Genomic DNA, 19,943 nt, shown 5'->3' with positions numbered 1-19,943 from the left:
ACAGTGTCTTTACATGTTGAAAAAGAAGCACTGAATCACTAAGGGTTAAGTTTTTACATTAAAGTAATGTAATACATACTAAGTGACGAGGCCAACAGCCTGCTGTCACTACTGGGGATTTTAAACACAATGAGGATTGAACAACCATTGTTGAAGAAGGGACTCTTATATTTTACATAAAGCATCATTTCATCAACTTCTCTGGATTTAGACATTAAAGATACAAACAGTTTTATGAAATGAGGAAGTAAATCAGGAAGTCACTTTTGGAGGGAAACTGCAAAGGCCTCACTTCATGCCTCACCTGCAATAAACAAAAAAGATCTCAGCTCGGTCCAAACTGGGAAATGTTCCCATCAGCTCTCAGCAGTCTTTGGAAAAAGGAGCTAAGTTTTAATCATTCCACTGAAGAAGCACAAACTGGCAGATCAGACTTTTCAACTTCTTTCACTGCTTCAACTTTAAGGTGAGTTGTAAAACACTTTTTAAGTTTTATTTTTGAATAGGATTAATTCGAGTTTTTTTTTTTACAAACACATACAGTTAAGTTCAATAGAACCACTATAAGTGTGTTATGTTTGATTTGCAATATTTCGTCTTATCATATAGTTGATATTCTATGGCACATTTAATTATGTTGTAAGTTACTGTCGGTGGCAATGTTTGGATTTCACGAACAATAAAAAATAAATTCCATCTTGAGATTATGAAATGTGTAAAGAAGTACATTTGAAGTTGTGGACTCGGGTAGATAATTATTTGAATGTTTTTAATGCATCAGTGTTGATTCAGGCCGATGAAATGATTGATACAATGATACAATATCTTTTTGCTAAATGAAAAATATGACACCTTGTCTCCCTGTTCTCATTCTGCAGGTATGTGACTCCATGATTGATTGATGAATGATTTGTTGTTACCACACTGTGAATAATAAGTAGAACTTTATTATGAAGAAATGGAATCTGAATTTCAGGCAACAAAACAAGAGACTGTCAAAATGACATCACCTCAGAGTCTCACTGACAATATCAGAGCAGTCTGATGAAGAATTTCATAGTAAAAGCCCCTGGAAATATGTAAATGTTCCTCTAAATTCAAACTGATATTAAATAAACTACCTGTTTCCAAAGACTAACTTCACCTCATAATGACAGTTACCCTTTGTACTTTTTAAGTGTTTTTAATGTTAAGAATTGTGTTCTTGTTTCTTCTTGTTTCTCTTTGAAAAGGGGTTATGTATAAATGTTATGTATGATTGCTAGTGATATGTATTACTCAGGTCACACATATATTAATTCCCCCCCTCCTTTATTTGTTTTCACAGTAAAAGAAAGATTGTGATGATATAATTAGATCGGCCTTTTGTAAAAGCATTTTCACGAATAACAATTTTGGGATGGTAAGACATTATTATGAGATGAGATTATTATTTATTATTATTATTATTCTCATAATTATTCTCGTAATATATATATATATATATAATGGATATTTATTTTCTCCACCACTGGGGGAAATAATTTCCTCACTGATGGAACCAGGGCGGCCCGTCTCCCTCTCGCGATATTTCACCAACGAGACCCAAAAGCGGAAGTAAATAGTGGCCATGGCACGTTAGCTTGTGTGAGGGGACAGTGGCAAGTGAAGCGTGGATCCTCTTCACGTTGAACAGTTAGATATTAGTCACAACAGTCATGTTTTGTTTGGCTGGACTTTGACTGACGCTGGTCTCGCTCCATGTTCACTTCAAGGACAAACGTGTGACGAAAGTTGAGGAATCGAGCCGCGCGCTTGGGGCCTGGAAAAAGACCTTCGCCAAGTGGCTAGCTCGCTTGGCTAACGTTGAGCTAAGTTAAGCTAACGCAGCTTTTGGCGCCCCGGCCTGATCAAATATTACTAAAGCGTGTCACCGTTTCAAGTAAGAAAGTCGGTGAGTGACTTCAGCCAGGTGGCGTTGACCGAGGCCGCGGTGGAGGGGAAGTTCGGCTGCATCTAAAATGATCATTGAAAACCTCGATGCCTTGAAAACATGGCTGTCTGAAACCCTTGAGCCCATGTAAGTAGCGTTAGCCATTAGCATCACAAGCTGTTCTTTCCTGTCAAAGCATCCAACTACTGTTATTTATATGTATACATAGATTCTTTATTCTCATGTATTTATGGTTTGTTTTCCTCTCGTTTCCAGATGTGATGCAGACCCCTCCGCCCTTGCCAAGTATGTCGTGGCTTTGGTGAAGAAGGATAAAAGTGTGAAGGAACTCAAAGCTCTGTGTATCGACCAGTTGGATGTATTTCTTCAAAAAGGTATTTAATCCCTCACCCAGCCTGGTTCATGACATGTATTATTTTACTATCTGAGGTAACCACGATGTTTGTAGACCCGGAAAATCGTTAAAAAAACATTTATCGTGATTCTGGCGTGTGAATCATGTAAAACTGAAAACTACTACATGGTGAAAAAGATACCAACGATTAGCTCTGTGAATATATGAGATGCATTTACTGGGATCTTTGATCCCCTGCTTCACAAAAGCCTTGTTTTATTTTTGTGTTTCAGGTGAAGGATATAAATAATTATCAGCGTATTCAAATGTTTGCTTCATCTTCTTCTCTTCAGAGACGCAGCTATTTGTGGATAAGCTGTTTGAAGCCGTGAACAACAAAAGCTACCTCCCACTACCAGAGGCTCACTCCTCTCTGGGCAAAGTTGAGAAAGATGAGCAGAAAAAAGATGAGGTAGTTTTCATGCGTCAATACTTTGGTACCATCACATGATATGCTTTAAATGATATAGAGGACCTCACATATCAGTGGCTCTCTTATAGACATTTTAATTGTGCACTTTTTTTGTTCAGACAAATAGGGAAGAAGAACGTGAGAAGAAGTTCTCTCGGCGAGTGAATCACAGCCCTCCGCAATCAAGCTCTCGCTACAGTAGAGATAGCAGGTGTGTGCACCCCTTCCATTTAACATTTTGTCTTCAGCTAGTATAACTATTTGTTACTTATTTTGTTGTTGTTTATCCACATGTTTAGGAGAGGCGATGACTGTAAGAGAGCCGATCGCTCCAGGAAGAGAGAGTACGACCGCATCCCGCCAAGGAGGGACTCGTACCGCGAACGCTACAATCGCAGGAGAGGCCGCAGTCGCAGCTACAGTCGTAGCCGCAGTCGAAGTTGGAGCAAGGACCGCATCCGGGATCGTGACAGAGAGAGGGACAGGGATAGAGACAGAGACCGGGACAGAGAGAGGGATCGAGATCGCAGCAGGAGCAGGTCCCACAGCAGAACCAGATCTAGAAGCAGGAGTAGAGGTAAGCCAGGTTCAGAAACACAACTCTGTTTCCCCGTTTGTTTCAAAGTGTATTTAGACAGAACACAACATTACATTATATATATTTTTACAATTAGTTGCTTTGTACGAAGCTGTATCTGCACAGAGTTAAGCATTTTTCACACAGACCATGCATGATCGAGCCATATACTAGACTTTGACCCAGTCTTGTTTTACAACTGAGCATTGCTATTGTCTGTTCACAGAACGAGATTCTGGAAAATTGAAGTACGATCATGATCGAGTGGAGAGGACAGAGAGCGGTGACGGCTTCGTTGCAGCATCCCAGGTCTCCACTGCAACCACTACACACTTCCCAGTGCCAACACTGAGCAGCACCATTACAGTCATCGCCCCCACACACCATCACAGCAACAACAGCAGTGACAGTTGGACAGACTTTTGCCCTGATCACCCTGTGGACCGTGGACCGTTTGGCAGGGGGCCGCCACAGCCTCCTCAGCAGAGGAATCGATGCCGTGACTATGATGGTGAGAAAACTTGATAAAAGATTTTGTATGATGTCTACGACCGGCTGTTTTTATTGTTACGTTTCTGTGTGAGTAATGTTCTACATGTGTTTGCTGTGTTTTCCAGAAAAGGGGTTCTGCATGCGTGGAGACATGTGTCCTTTTGACCATGGAAGTGACCCAGTCGTTGTGGAAGATTTGCCCAATATGCTGCCTTTCCAACCTCCGCCAATCCCAGGTGTGGATGCCCCACCACCACCTGGGCTCCCACCCCCACCACCTCTCATGAACCCCCCGCCTGTAAACCTGCGGCCCCCTGTGCCACCACCGGGTGCCCTTCCACCTAGCCTTCCACCTGTTGCAGGTATGAGTTCAGTTTTTATATTTGATAACAAATGAGTCCAGGATGAACAAAACTCAATCAGTGCAGCTTTACTAAGCTCTTCTAGCAATCATTAGCAAAGAGCATTAGCAATGCAAGAAAAGGAATCACCGAGCGTGTGTGAATGTTCAGGTTCATCCGCTTGTCTTGAGTAAGGGGATGTTTTGTCGGGCAAGTGAAAGAGAAATTTACTTGTTACAGTTTGGATGTTTTAATTTGTTCTTTGTCTGAATTCTGCATTTGCAAACAAAATTAAAAAGTATTTTATTGTCATATTAACCTAGACAAGTGAATTTTGCTTTTGACGAGTAAATTTAATCATCCAAAGGACAAGTAAACTGGTATGTTGATGTTTTGCTTGACCTTCTGTATTATTATTATTTTATTCTGTCTGACACAGGTCCGCCTCCTCCACTTCCTCCGTTGCAACCATCAGGCATGGATGCTCCTCCCAATTCCATCACAAGCTCTGTTCCCACCATAGTGACTTCTGGGATGCGACCCTCACTCCCTCAGGGCCCAGGGCCGCTCTTCAACGCCGGTAATGGCAGTGTGTAAAGCTCCACATCTAGGCCCTGTCCCAAGGCCCTTTGCCTGTAGTGTCCCTTTCAAACAGAGCCACAAGGGAGGGGGCTAAAACAAATCTTCCCCGAGGAATGAGGACACCACTCGTTACATCATCTGCATCTAGCTAATGTTATTACAGTGACAGTAATAACAGTACAGTGATTTTACTAGCAGCGGTCAGGGCCAAGTGGTAGGGCTAAGGGGTGAATTGGGACAGGGTGTTAGTTCTGTATTTATGAATCACTCTTACTGTAACTTGCATTGCTGTTTTATGAATTAAATAATCATCTATCTGCTGACAGACAACTATGAGACAGATGTGTACAATCCTGAAGCTCCCAGCATCACCAACACCTCCAGACCAATCTACCGCCACAGGGTCAATGCCCAGAGACCCAACCTGATTGGCCTCACAATGGGGGAGGTTGACCGGCCAAAGAGAGGTATTGTTCTCATGAACTGAGCATTTGGAGCTTTGAATAGATTGTCTTAAAACATACCCCCCCACTATTATCATCCTTTGCCCTTTGGCCTTTGTGCAGCCTGTTACTGCTTCACAAACAAAGAAAATACCATTATTACACGTTACTTTATTTATGTTTAGTGTTATGTTGTTTCAAAACTGATCCATCAGCATTTCTCCCTCTACAGACAAGATTCCTAACAACTGTATGCGGATTGTAATGGAATCTGATCCGAGGAAGAGACCAGCTATTTCTCAAGATGGAGGCCTCCTGTCAAAGAAACCTTGGTTTGACACGTAAGACACATTTGACTCTTAAGATCAAATAAGTCATATGCTCACTTTTAACATATAGTTAAAGCAAATTCAACAGATGTAGTAAAATAATATTTTTCTCACTGAATTTTTCAATGATTTGTCTTTTCTGTTCAGACCCAACTTTAACAAACCCAACCACCAGGGCTACCACAAAAGACCCCCATTCTCTACCAACACCAAGCTGCTGGTTCGGCAAATTCCCCTAGAGCTCAACAACATCAGCAAACTCAATGAACATTTCAGCAAGTTTGGCACCATCGTCAACCTGCAGGTCAGTGCCTACGTGGAACACAGACATGAAGTCACAGCTCTGATGGTTAGTCAGGAAAACATGTAGTTACTGTGTTAGGCAAACAGTGAGGCTGCATATTAGGTCACTGATGTATGTGTAGGTTGAGACATTTTAAAACCTTTACATAGTTTAGTTTTATTCAGGATTTTTATGAAGAGGTTTAGGTTTTGTCTTGGTTACTGGTTTTTGTCACTCACTATCTCCACTTTGGCTACATCCACATTAATACATTTTATTTTCAGTATAGATTAAAAATCCTTTTTGAAACCAGTCATCAGTAATGTGATTTGAAACAATAAGTGAGTAACTGCTATACAGTTTCTCACCACCAGGTGGCTGCTGTGCTCCTCAACTGATTTTCTTTTTATGTTTCATTTATTAAGTTTATTTTGTCTTTTGTCTTCTTTGTGTGAAGCACTCCATGTAGCTAGCTTGTGAAGCATTCTGACCTGCATTTCCTGTATTCTTTACCTCATATAACTTCTCAATCCCCATTTAGTCACTCATGATCATTTGACAACCATACACTGTTGAGGCAGGGTTCAAATAAATGATCCAGGAGTCACAGCCTGTGCAATATTCTTTAAACACCTGGTTCATTGCACCATTTGATTTATTTTTACAGGTGGCCTACCAGAACGACCCAGAGGGGGCACTGATCCAGTTTGCGTCTCCAGATGAGGCCAAGCGAGCTATGCAAAGCACAGAGGCCGTTCTCAACAACCGCTTCATCAGGGTGCACTGGTTCCGTGAAGATGGGAATGATGGACACGGCCAGTCTCACTCGCAGCAGCAGCCACAGACACCGACACAGCCAGCACTGGTAAAAGGACTTTAACACTCATGACATGTTTGTTAAGTTTAGTCTTACCACAAGGAACACATGTTGCTAGTATTTGAATAATTTAGACAAAATATTTCCCCCTAGTGTATGTATTAACAAATTAATTCCACGTGATTATTAAAGAAGTTAAACGGAAATGAAATAGAATTTTGAGATTGTATTAACTGTTAAAATGCTTAAATATCTTTGCAGTGAACCTTGCATTTCTAGAAACAGTTTGTAGTAGAGATGTCCTGATGCAAGCAGCGATAAATGCTGAGCCGAGTATCGAGTACCTAAATCCATGTACCAATCTGATACCACATCTTCATGGTGCATTCGTTTCACCCAGATTAAACTGCTATTTTCTTTTCCCAGAAATCACTTCTTCTTCTCTGCTCCAAAACAGAAGGTGTGCTGAACTGTTTTTAGAGCAGTAAAGAAGAGGTGATATCCGGTAGTGTAGCGTTAGCCAGAGCTAGCTACAATGTCATCAATTTGGCGACATATCTGTTGAAAGTCCCACAAGTAAAACGGGGACATGAACCGTATGCAAAACTTAAGGTTCGAGTGGTGGCACTAGTGTTGCCAATTACAACAATGGCCTCCCGTAAATGGAGGCGGGAACATCGCAGCACAGAACTTCTGTTTCTGACTGTTGTTGTGAGTCATTTTTGCAGATGTAGGAAATCCAAAATAAAGCAGATGCAGCCATAACTTCAGCCCAACCAGAAAACAGAAATATAATATAACAGTTTCATGTACCTCATCAATCCTGACATATTGTGAACGCATTCATCGTTCAGCAGCCTTCAGCCACCTCTCTGAAGCAGTCGGTCAAAGATCGCCTAGGACCAATGCTCCCTGCAAACTCTGAGCCCTCCCAAGACTCCAGTGTAGCCTCTCAGGTGTGTGTGTGTGTGTGTGATGTGAGGTTCTTACATATACTTGTCAGTCTCCAAAATGTGAGCATAAACATGATCTATTTTTCTCTATTGGTGTAGAATTCCTCGAAGGTGTCAGTGAAGGACCGTTTGGGCTTTTCTTCAAAACCAGCAGCTCCTGTTGAGAAAGTAAGTCTCTGTTCTGAATTTTTGTTTCTTGGAGAATCTGTCCTCCTACTTCAAATTGTGTCGAATCCTTCGTGTGATCACTTTTCTCCCCCCTTTCAGGTGTTCTCTACATCCATGGGTCTCACAAAAACTGTGTACAATCCCGTTGCCCTGAAGGCAGCCCAGAAAACCTCAGAGGAAGCCGTGAAGAAGAAGCAGGTGAGAGGAGAAAACAGAGGGAATGGCAGGAAAAGGGGAAGGCAGATACTCCGAGGGAAGCGAGCAATTCGTTTTCTCATACTGAAAACATGATTCTTTTCACAGGAAGCTCTAAGACTACAGCAGGATGTACGGAAGAAGAAGCACGAAATATTGGAGAAGCACATTGAGACACAAAAGGTGAGATAATCAGCTGAGAAGTGTATTAAGACCATTAAAACAACTGACAGCATCTAGATTCTGTAACAAAAAGCCTGTGGGCTATAAAAGAAGTCTGACTCATCTCTAAAGCAACACGAGGCGACAGAGTTCCTGTACCAGTCATCAGACGGCTTTGATTTGTTTGTGTAGCTAAACCAGTGGTGATTGAAAAGTGTTTGTGGGACATGTGACTTGTGCACAGTGTGATCCTCGTAAAAAGGATTAAGGAGCAAGTCAAGGGGCTAATTTTGACCTAAAGATGATTTTTTGCGAGTGACATAATCTGTGTTTCTTACTATGTGACCTCTGGCTGACGCTGTGTGATTCAAGAAGTCTAATAATGTAACCTTTGTTCTTCTGCCCTTGTCCTCTGCAGCTCCTGATATCCAAACTAGAAAAAAATAAAGCAATGAAGGCCGAGGATAAAGCCATGATCATGGAGACTTTGGGCACGTTAACCAAGAGCATCACCAAACTGCAAGAGGAGATAAAGGGAATCTCAAGCAGCAGCAACCCTCTACGCACGACCAAGAGCAAGGCTCAGGTAGACTTTCCCCCAGCGGCCACCATCCATACAACTCAGACACTGCAAACAAAAATCCTACTCATCAAAACCAATTAATTGGGATATTTCTGATTTGGATAAAAACCTTTTAAAAAGTTTAGCTTTTTAACTTGAATCATCTAAAAGGGCAGTGGTAGAGGCAACTTTACTTTAAATGTTTTGCTTGTTCAGTTGCCATTGAGTTATAATATCCCTCTTACAATGTTGTCTTTCCTAATATGAGTTATAAATATTTTCAGGCACAGAAGGAACTGCTGGATGCAGAGCTGGACCTGTACAAGAAGAGTCAGGCAGGAGAGGACACTGCATTACTGAAGATCAAGTACACCCAGCTTCAAATTGAGGTATTAACTCAAAACTGTCCCCCAAGCTTGAAATCAAGTGGTAGAATACACAGCTGCCATTTGGGCTAACTTGTGCTCTGGTAACCTCAAATGGTGTCCAGATATTTCTGCTCTCTTTTACTTCTTTCCATTTATTTTTCACTTTGGTTTGTTTTTTCTAATCCAGGCAGCTAAAAGAGGACTCCTGTCACCAGGACGAGGCAGGGGGGTCCACACTCGTGGCCGTGGTTCTCTCAGGGCCCGGGGAAGGGGCTCCAGAGGACGGGGAAGAGGTTTGTCGCTGCACGCAGTCGTGGACCATCGACCACGAGTGCTGGAGATTTCGGGTTTCACCGAGGCAGACTGTGTAGACCTGCTGCCACACTTTGCTGTAAGACTACTGAAAAATCAATCACTGACGACAAATGGTGCAACACTAAAAGAAAAACCAGAACTAAGAAAACCAGCATGTTTTGTCACATTTTACCTGCTACTTGAAATAAACTATTATTGCAACAGTTGCACAGGAATGAATGTGTTTTGTAACGTGACCAAAATGTTGTTTTTTTTCATGATGGAAGCAATTTGGCGAGATCGAAGACGGCCAGATTGATGAAAACAACCTGTCTGCGGTCATCAGTTTTAAGACCAGAGCAGAGGCTGAACAGGTGAATCATTTCATTTCCCTACCTTTCCTCCTCTGTATTGTATTTTCCTGACTAGAGCTTGGAGAGCTGCGATCGAGTCTGTTATATTTCACTGCACTTGGCTCACTTGTCTGTCATGTCCCTCTGTAGGCGGCTCTTCATGGAGTGAGGTTCAACAACCAGACTTTACGCCTGGCGTGGCACAAGCCTGCCATGACTCTCAGTACTGCAGGTGCCGATGGGGCAGAACAGGAAGAGGATGAGGTTTGTGGGCATTTCTCACTTTGTATATCTTTTTTTATTCAGACTAACAAGTTTGATTTAAGATCTGCCACATTATCTTGCAAACTACAGAAAGAGACGGTAAGTATCCATAGGAAGAACTTATTTATACTGCATTTGAAGTATTGGTGAATGAACTTTCACATAATTAAAACCGGGAATGTAATATTTCCACATATTTAAGAGTTTTCAAGGCCTAAAATGAAATTTTAAACTTCTTAATGGTGATGGAATTGTTCTCTTTTATAGAAGCTGATGATTTTGTAAAGAAGCTTCTCTGTAAAGTTGATCATCCAGTGTTGCCCTTCATGTTGATACACAGATTCATGAGAAAGTATTTACTTTAATGAAAATACTTCCAGGTATTTTCTCTGGTCAGATACCTGCTCATTTAAAACATATTTCATGTTGTTGTACAATTGGAGAACACAAGAGGGAGCCATTAAACATTACAGCAAGCATCACACTGTCAAACTGAGAATTCTGTCCCTCTGGAGGTTTTTTGAAAATACGTCGAAAAATGCTGAAAGTGAAAATTCTTTCTTGCCTTCACTTACCTTATCACTTCAGACACCTTGAACCTTTTTCTTGTCGTCCTCAGTACCCGGAGGAGTCGCTGAGTGAAGACGACCTTCTGCAGGACGACGACGAGGAAGAGGACGACAACGAGCCACGCTCCTGGCGCAGATGAAGACCGGTCACATGCTCGTCTGTGGGCGCCCCGGTGTGGAAAAGGAGCAACAATCCAGCAACTTTATTAGATTTCAATGCCTGTTTAGAAATCATGTTGGCGTTTTTTTTTCTCTCACAAATATGTAACTGGCAAAAGAACATTGTGAGTTTGATTAATTTTAATGTGTGTATCAGATGCAACAACGGTGAATTTTTTAATGCTCTTAATGTAGAACTAGAAGTTTTTTTTCATTTGATTTAGTTATTTTGGTTCACAGAACACATAGTTTGTCTGGACATGTGACACCTGATCGAATTAAGACACATTTGTTAAACTCTCAGTTTAAGAAAAACCAAACCTATGTTGTAGTTTCACTGAATGACAGACTGTAGCTTTTGCTGAATAGTATTAGGTTGACTTAAATGCTCATGTGTAAATATTTTATGTCAGGGTTTAAATGATTTGTATGAACGCTTGGCTTCTCAGTTCTTGGCTTTACTTTGAATTGTACAAAAAATAAAGAATTGAAATGGTCTGAAAACAAACTGCTGAAAACAAAAAAAGAAAAACAAAAAAAAAAGATTTAAAAAAGAAAAAAAAAAACGTGGCAGTGAAAAAAAAGAAGACTCACAAGAGTCGAAAAAGACCATTTCAAAAAACCAAAAAAACCTTCCTCTTCCCCTAAAGAGCAAACAATCCTACAAAAATCCTCCTACCAACATTTTTTAAATGTTGGAGCGGTAAGGTAACTGAATGTTCAGCACTGATTTTAACGCCAAGGTAAGAACATGACACAATCTGTAAATGTTTTATTTGCAGGAATGTGGTTAATCTAACATTTATAATCCAGATTCCAGTAAAACAATAACACCTTTCCTTTTTTATTTTGTTGCAGGATGAGCTGGCAGTGTCCGGCCACAAGTCTTCTTCCTCCTTGAGGCCTCAACATTTTCCATGTAAATTTTTATTGTAAAGTACTGATGTATTAAAATACTATGTTTTTAAACATTTAGTAATTGCACTTATTGTGTGTGATACTTGTCTGATGTAACTTATTGAACCATTAATTTTAATTAATGAAAGGCACTCTACAATTGTATTATATATAGACTGTGTGATGATGACAGGCCAGTAGCCCAGAGTGTGGGTAAGATCCTTAGAGGTCATGTTTTCATCTGTGTTTGTTAGTCCGTTGGTTAATTAGCAGGATTATACAAAAACTACTTGACTGATAACTTTGAATCTTGTTGTGATGTGTGTCAGGAAAAATCATAACATTTTAGTGTAGATCTAGATCAGGAATTTTATTGTCCCCTTTGTTTAACATTGCGAGATCGAGCGTCTTTATGCCTCCGTGCCGGCGACAGCCAGTAGCCACAGACATTATGATTTGGTTTTTTTTTACATTTCATTCTTGTGAACTTGCTAACCTCAAGAATGTGTTGAGGGAATTTCCTCAAATTTGGTACAAATATAAATTTGGACTAAAGAATGAACTGATTACATTTTGATGGTCAAAGGTCGCTGTGACCTCACAAAGCATATTTTTTCCTTATCAATGCAAAATCTCCGAAAACACCTTGAGGTGATTCTTTCACATTTGACAAAAACATTAAGCTTGAGCCTAGATTTCATCTTGGTAGCCCAAGGTCAAAGGTCATGGTGACCTCAAAGTGTCATAAGTTTTTTTAAAACATGTTTTCTTAAGATCGGTTTGGGGGAATGTCTTCAAATTTTGTAGAAACTTTCGCTTGGATTCAAAGATGAACTCATTAGATGTGTGTGGCTGGAGGTCAAAGGTCAAGGTCACAGTGACCTCATGCTACTGTGAATATGACACATTAGGACTGCCTGTAGGGAATTCCTTTACAAGTGGCACAATTCATTTGGACTCACTGATAAACTGATCAGGTCACGGTGGCTTCAAGAAAGCCTCTTGATATCTCAAGACTGTTTGAGGTATCTCAGTCTAACTTTTGATCAGTTGTTGCTTGGACTCAAAGATAAAGTGATTATGTTGCAGTGGTCAAAGGTCAAAGGTTACAGTGACCTTTTTATGAATCTTGAGTTAAAATATATGCACAGAAATTGCACTGGTTGGCTGTGCAATAATTCTAGTTCAACATTGTCACAATCTTCTCATGTTTAGGGGACTGATATTTATGAGTGTGTGCAATCTGGTGCAGATCCAAATGAAAAGATGGATTAAGTTACTTTAAATGTGGTTTCATGCAGGGACTGTTGGGCCTCGGCGAAGGTGTGCACTTCCAGTTTGTGCTTTTCCTACTGTGACACATCCAAATGTTTATCTGTGTGCCTTCACTTTGTGTTGTCACAATCTGACCCTGGGTTAATACTGCTCACCCTTTCATTTTGCTCAAACTAAAGTAAATATGTGTCTCTGTGTTTAGGCGACAGGGACGCTGCGGTCTGTACGCTGTTGGTGTTCACCTGCAGAGACGCTCTCCACAGTCTCTCAGCCTGGAGTGAGCCAGGACAAACAACCCAATCAGTGTCCACCAGGTCAGTGTTCCTGTGCCACCCCCGGTGCCTGTCAGGCTCGCAGAGATAATTGTGAGAAATCAGATTTGCTCTCATGGAATATCTGCTGTTTTTCATTTAAGCTCCTTTCCTCGGCGTCGCCACCAGAAACTCCCCCCTCATCCCTCCATCTCTCAGTCTGGGAGAGTTAAATGCCCCCTCCTGTCGTCTCATTTACCTCCTGCGGTTCCACCACACTCACACCAGCGTTTATTTGTCTCCAAACAGAGCAGTTGCAGTTTTACCTGCATGTTTGTGTGTTTGTGTCGAGAACCTGTGGCTTTTATTCGTCACGAGCCCGGTTTGATTGACACAAATACCAACATTTCCTGACAATTGTTTAGTGTGGAACGCGCCACATGAATAAACAGATTTAGGACTGAGCCCCTTGTCGTTTACAGCCACTTCAGTGCTGATGTGACCAGCATGCAAGAATGTCTGCGAGCTCCGGCCGCCTCCCTTTGTGTCTCAGTGGCCAGAGGACGTTTATTTGCTCCGTGCGCGATATGGAAAATATGGGCTAACAAATTTACAGCATCTGTGTCGTCCATGATATAAAATGTAACTTTCTGATTTGTGTCAGAGACAAATGAGGGGAGATTGTGGAATGAGTTACAACAGTGAGGATTCTTTTCTTTCTTTGCGTGTGGAGAAAGGATATGAAATCTAAAATACGTCTCACATGGGGGAGGGGGGGGTTGATGATAACTGTGTTAAAATGTTCACTTTTGTTTGCTTGGAGATTTGCCATTTGTTAGTGGAGATGATTGTAGTTTCTTGTCGAAGCCCTTCGGGGATTAAGAAGTCGGTCATATGGATATACTCCAACTAGGAAAATGCATAACATTAAGCACTTCTAATGTATTTATTCCGATTCATTTGAATATTATCGCTGCATTTTCACAACACAAAAACATGGCTGCGTGCCAACTAACACCAATTACCACTTAAGCAATTTTGTAGAATTATACATACAACATTCATCGTAATGGACGGATAATGTCCTGACATCGTGTTTTGGTCACTCACTCGTGTGTCACCTGAATCCATCTGAGGTGAAGATATACAGATATCTGACCTCAAATCAACAGTGACCCCTCCCACCACAGCGCTCCACGCTCTCGCTCGACTTGCCCCCTTTGCTACAATGCCAGTTCTTTGTAAAACCATTAATATTTGATGTGATCATGGGCCTTCATAAGCAAATTTCAGTCCCCAGCAAGTTGAGCAAAAGCATGATTAATTTAGTATTTATAACCCGACAACCCTTTAAACAACACAGGGCCCCCGGCCACAAAGCAAGGCACAGTTTGAAACAAAACCAGCAGCCTCTAAATCATAATCAGCATAGTCATTCAGGATCATTTGAGTTTGGGGACACATTTTTCTCTCCTTCTGTTGTGAAATCGGCGCCTGTGTGAAGAAGGCAGCCGCGGTTTTAATTCTTAACCAGTTTATATTACATTAAATAAAATCTTTGTTAGTACTGACACAAGATGAAAACACTTGTTTCCTCTAGAAAATAAACGCACCTCTCCATCATCCCGAGTTTGTTGGGAAATTCTGCTGCGTTTGACAACAAAGCCCTTTAGCCTTGTCTGCTGACCACAGGTCCTCAGTGACCCAGGGACATACCATCAATAAATCAAGACACGTGCTGCAAACAGAGCGATGTACGGCTGTTACGTTCACTACCGAAAACATGGAGTAAAAATGTTCATCTAGAAACTCTATAGCTGCTCTATAAATGTAGTGAAGGGTTAGGGTTAGCAGTAATACTCAAATAAATACAAGTACGTCATAGTTATACTTAAAGTGGCAATAGTTAATTATTTACCAGACATTTCCTTCAGGACTTGGTGGAGACTAAAACCTGAGCTACAGCAGAAGGAACATTAGACTAATGTCTAAATTAATCTTAATGGTGGTTTGTAAAAGCTGGATATTAAATTATCAACTGTTTGCAAAAAAATAAGCTTGAAAGAACATCTGACAATTCATATCCGAGGAGGATATTTGAATGTCGGGGCTTGCGGACACTTGGATGAAACCACAGGAGCAGTATGGAGGCATGTTTTTGTTTTAATACGTCTGAAGAAGGGGTCCCATTTACTTCTATTGGATTGGATTTGGCTGCAACACTGTTTACCCCCGAGACTCCAGAAGTGTGTTGTAGACTCAAACACTTCACCCACCCCTCCATCGGCGTAGTGCTGAGTGGATAATGAGTGACTTTTCATTTTTTGGGTGAACTATCCCTTTAACTGCAGCCTCCTCTTCCCTGTTAGGATAAGTGTTATTGCAGAATGTCATTCAGAATCGAGTTAGGCTTTACAGTAACATGATCACTGTACAGTTCAACTTCATTAAAGATAATCTCCGTGCAGGCACTGCCCGGCGCGGCAGGCCCCGCCCTCTGCCCTCTCGCCTGCCATTGATTGGTGCAGTGATTTGCAGCATGTAATCCAATGCTCCTTGACAGGTTGTAACTGAGGTTAAAGATGGCAATTTAATTATGTGTCAGAGGTCACATTAAAGGCTGACCCTTGACCCACGGCCACAAGACTCTACTGATTAGTGGCAACCTTATGTCATTGATTAAACTGAGCAACATAACAAATACGAGGGTGGGATAACAGGTCATTGATGAGGGGTCAGTTCTTTCCTGGGCTCTTTGATATGGAGACTGAAGTATCATACTCCAAAACAAGTGGATCTATATTCTCTTTACTACTTTACTTTGTATTCAATAGTTTGATTAAAATAGACAATTTAGATTTAATTAAATGAACAACTCCAGCTGCTGTTAGTTCATATCAAACACAAACAAAAGACCACATTTACAGGCCTCATGGATACAAACACACGTTTACGTATTTATTCTAAACCACGTTGAGTCATTGGAACTCCGCTGCCTTATAACTCATAAGAAGCAAGTTACTGTAATAATCAATGAATTGAAATTACTTGTATTAACCCTGTGGAGAGAGAATAAAAGAAGAAGGTCGACACTGCCCTACAAAGGCAAAATGCAGTAACTACACATTTGGACAAAGCAGAGAAATAACATGTATCTGGCTTTTTTAATGTATTTTCCATATAATGACGTTATTATGCTAAATATGATGTCATACAAATTTGAAATATCCTTGAAAATAGCTTTTTGAAATTACAGTAACAGATCTAAAAGCATCCAAGCTGCACTGTCCTGTGTAAATGAGCTGTAGGACTGAAAGAGCCAGGCTAGCAGTTTCCCCCTGCCAGCACTCATTGTGCTAAGCTAAGCTAACCATCTGCTAGCTGTAGCCCTAAATTTAAGGGATAGATGCGAGAGTGGTATTCGGCCCCACTAAGGTAAAAGAGCAGTTACTAGAGAATCTGTGAAAGTTTTCAGAATAAACAACCAACAGTAAAACAGATTGTTGTAATGCTTTTATTTCTTATCCTTTTAGTCTGAGCTGAGCTCCTGGAGCAACTCGTCAGAAGTCCGGCTAATACTTCAGTCAAATGGTTTTGGCATGTGACATCACAATGCCCCATATTTGCATAAAGCAGTTTGTCTACCATGAGAGCGGAGGCCGATATTTCCTACATGCGCTGGAAGACGTGACCCTGACGTCCTTTGGCTCGCTGGGTTAGAACATTCAAACGTTTTTAACAAATAGCTCAAATTACAATTATGATCATGACTATTAGCATAAAAGGCCAACGTATATTGTTAGACCTACAATTTATAATTTTTCAGAGATTAATGTGTCGGACTATTCCTTTGCCAGCTAGCATCATCTTTGTTTCTGGCTAATAAACCTCCATAAAACAATAAATTATTATCATTTCAAGTGCATATCAGTCCCTAACAAACAAGACATAATGTGTTTGACAGTGAGCTGTAGACATGCTGCTAGTTGGATTTTCTTACCGCCAGAGGCGGACCGAGCTCTTTCTCCGATTGCTAATTCTTTCAAGTCCTGCAAGTGACCACCTTTTAGTACCTGATCTAAAAATGGCAGTTTAAAGATTGGTGATATGGCTGAGAGGAAGTTTTATCTGAGCTTGAACATTTTCCTGCAGAGAAAGAATTTACCACAGCAGAGGTCGGTCAGGGCATCATGTTTGATTGGTCCACAGTAAACCGCACCTTCACCATGAAAACATACATTCATGTCACGTCAATGCAGCAGAACAGATGCTTTGTCTTCAAGATGGACAAAATGATTTCTCTCGCACATCACTTTCTTTTTTGGGTAAAATGAATGTGCCTTGTTTACGATGCTCTGAATGAGTACACTGTTGTTGTGTTGTGTCATTAGGACCCTTAGTACAAGCACCACTAACAATTCTATAGTCAGCCATATGCAAATGATGGGGCAATTGCAGATATACAAATATGTACCCATGGTCCACATGGCCTAATGGCCTCCCTCCCTCTGGCCAGCTCAATGGCTCATTTAGATATCTGCTTGGTTTATTACGTGAATAACTTACGCCTGGCTTGTTACGACCCTCCAGGTTCCTGTTTCTGCTGTGTAGCTGAGATGTGTGGCGCTCAATTAGGCTGCCTGGCTTGCAGAGTTAACCCTTTGCGCCAGATAAACTGTTTTTTCCCTCCGCCAATTGGTGTTGGTACAGTACGGGGGGTTCCAGGCAGGGATCAAAAGATCAATCCTAATACAGTGCTACCAAGCTGACCTCTCAGATGTAATAAAGGCGCCATCTTTCACCCTTGGGGCCTATTCAGAGCCTCCCGCCCCATGAACCAACCTGGTATCTTTAAATTAGCTGACTTGCTTGCCCTGCAGGTAATTGCATTAGTTTATCAATGTTCAACGCAATTTATTACTTACTCCAGCAGCAGAGAGATCCTGGTGTTAATGTCCTCTGTGAGGAGACAGGGAAGCAGGGTCTTTGTGTTGGAGAATGTGCGTTAGAGTGTGTGTCTTTTTGCAAATAAAGAGAAGTAAACACAACGACAACAAATAGTGAAATTACAGTTTTATTGTCAGTGATAGGTTTTATTACAGGACTATTGCAAAAATGGTATATTTGTATCTTTGGACCAAATAACATTTCACTGAACATGCTTATACATCCATACTGAATGATTACCTCAGCCTAGGAGGTTATGTTTTCACACGTTTGTTTTTAAGCAAGATAACACGACTAAACGGATTGCTACGAAACTTGGAAGGATGGCCCATGAAGTGCCCCTCGTCTGTCAGTAGTCGTTTCATAAAAGTTTAGTGTGGATCCAGATCGGGGGCAGATCCAGGTCCAGATCACTTTCTTTAACATTGCGAGATAGGGCTGTGATTTACTGGTGAACCCACTGTTCCCTCTGAGGTGTCACATCAACCCCTCTGTCTGTGTATCTCACTTTCTCTCCACTCAATGATCATTATCGCTGTGCAGCACTTGTGTTAAAACTTCAGTGACAGCAGAATTATTTGCTGTAATAGGTGCTTAAATCAGATCGTCTTTCATTACACTAAAAACAATATTACTGTCTGCACTTTTCAATGGAGTCCTCTGGCCAGGGGCTGAGGCGTGCCCCCCTCACATCTGTATGCATTATGGATCTGTCTGAGGTAATAAACAGACCCTGCTCTTATTTCTGCTTCCTGCGATCATTATTCCTGGCCCCTCAGATGGATTATAGCCCACTGTGCAACATGTAGATGAGTGGCGCTCCTCTGATTGCCTTATGGCCATCAGGCTTTGCATATTTACTGCCCATGAATCACGGTGCAGCAACATATTCCCGTCCTCCGCCCTCTTCGACTTTTTTTTTTTACTCTCTGCTCTGTTTTTTACACTTTTTCTCCGAGTCACTCTCTCATCATCACTTCTCTTCTTTCAGCTGTCTACTCTCATTACCCCCTCCGCTCCTTTTTTCCCATTGTCTGTCTTTCCCCATGCCTTGATCCTCCTCCATGCATTCCCAGCTTCTTAATTAAAGCATGTATTATTAATACTGCCATATCTTTGTCCATCCTTCTTCCTGTTCATATGACTGCTACATTAAGTGTAAATTGTTTCGCTGTAATTCCCTTTTAATGTCCCTGTTATAATCAGTGTTTCTGGTGTGTGGAGTCCAGGGAGGAAGAGAGAGAAAGCGGCTTTTACTGTAACTTACTGTTTGATGTGTGGCTTGCATACGACGGGCAACGTAATTAGGTCTGCTTTACAAGTCAAATGTATATGGCGCCAATCTGCAAACTACGAGATTAATAAAGAGCGATGTCAGATGTGGCTGCTGAGGTGCGTCGGTCGTCTCTGCTTACGCCCCAGGGAAAGAACAGTCGCTTCAGAGCCCTCAGCCTCTTTTTAATAACAGCTTCCTATTGTCCTGTGAAAACGGAATATAACCACGACTTGAACACCTGCAAGATTTGACATTTGTAGCTAAGAACTGTTAATATCATCCTTTAAATTCCACACGACAAATCTTATCATACTCTACCTTTCTTTGCCACAAATGAAAGTCTATTCACTTTCCCATTGTCCTGGGCTGGTGGGAGAAATCTTAGAGGCACATCCCACGTCTCAAAACCAGGGCAAACAAAAGCAAAGAAGCTCTAATGGCTATAGTCAGAAGAATTTGGAAGTGTTTTAGTCAATGAATCAGTTCAATAATTCTATAATAAAAGATTGAATACATTTTCTATTTTTTTAGAGATTGGAAAGAAAGATTTTGAGACGTTTTTTGCAATTTTCCATGTTCAAGAGAAAAATGGAAAACTGGGAAAAAGTGTTGGGCTAGCTGAGAGGACAGGATCTAAGTGTCTGATT

The 19,943-nt window shown here is 41.2% G+C and overlaps 1 protein-coding gene across 3 annotated transcripts; it reads left to right on the top strand.

The window, feature by feature from the left end:
• Positions 1-1,470: 1,470 nt before the first annotated feature.
• On the top strand, positions 1,471-11,285 carry rbm26 (RNA binding motif protein 26). 3 transcript variants are annotated; one of them, XM_020080220.2, is made up of 22 exons: positions 1,471-2,059; positions 2,189-2,307; positions 2,621-2,739; positions 2,859-2,950; positions 3,039-3,316; positions 3,543-3,827; positions 3,934-4,170; positions 4,589-4,729; positions 5,058-5,198; positions 5,407-5,515; positions 5,651-5,807; positions 6,454-6,651; positions 7,458-7,559; positions 7,656-7,724; positions 7,824-7,922; positions 8,028-8,102; positions 8,500-8,667; positions 8,928-9,032; positions 9,199-9,402; positions 9,593-9,679; positions 9,809-9,922; positions 10,542-11,285. In XM_020080220.2, exons 1-22 carry the CDS (start codon positions 2,001-2,003, stop codon positions 10,629-10,631), a joined length of 3,048 nt encoding a protein of 1,015 aa, XP_019935779.2. In that variant the 5' UTR covers positions 1,471-2,000; the 3' UTR covers positions 10,632-11,285. The 3 variants fall into 3 exon arrangements, with proteins under 3 accessions (XP_019935779.2, XP_019935781.2, XP_019935780.2); XM_020080221.2 differs by having other exon boundaries at positions 1,587-2,059; positions 7,461-7,559; XM_020080222.2 differs by lacking the exon at positions 7,458-7,559.
• The last annotated feature ends 8,658 nt before the right edge of the window (positions 11,286-19,943 follow it).

This window comes from Paralichthys olivaceus, chromosome 1, assembly GCF_024713975.1.
Source record: "Paralichthys olivaceus isolate ysfri-2021 chromosome 1, ASM2471397v2, whole genome shotgun sequence".
Taxonomy (NCBI): domain Eukaryota; kingdom Metazoa; phylum Chordata; class Actinopteri; order Pleuronectiformes; family Paralichthyidae; genus Paralichthys; species Paralichthys olivaceus.
This window is presented reverse-complemented; position numbering and strand designations above follow the sequence as displayed.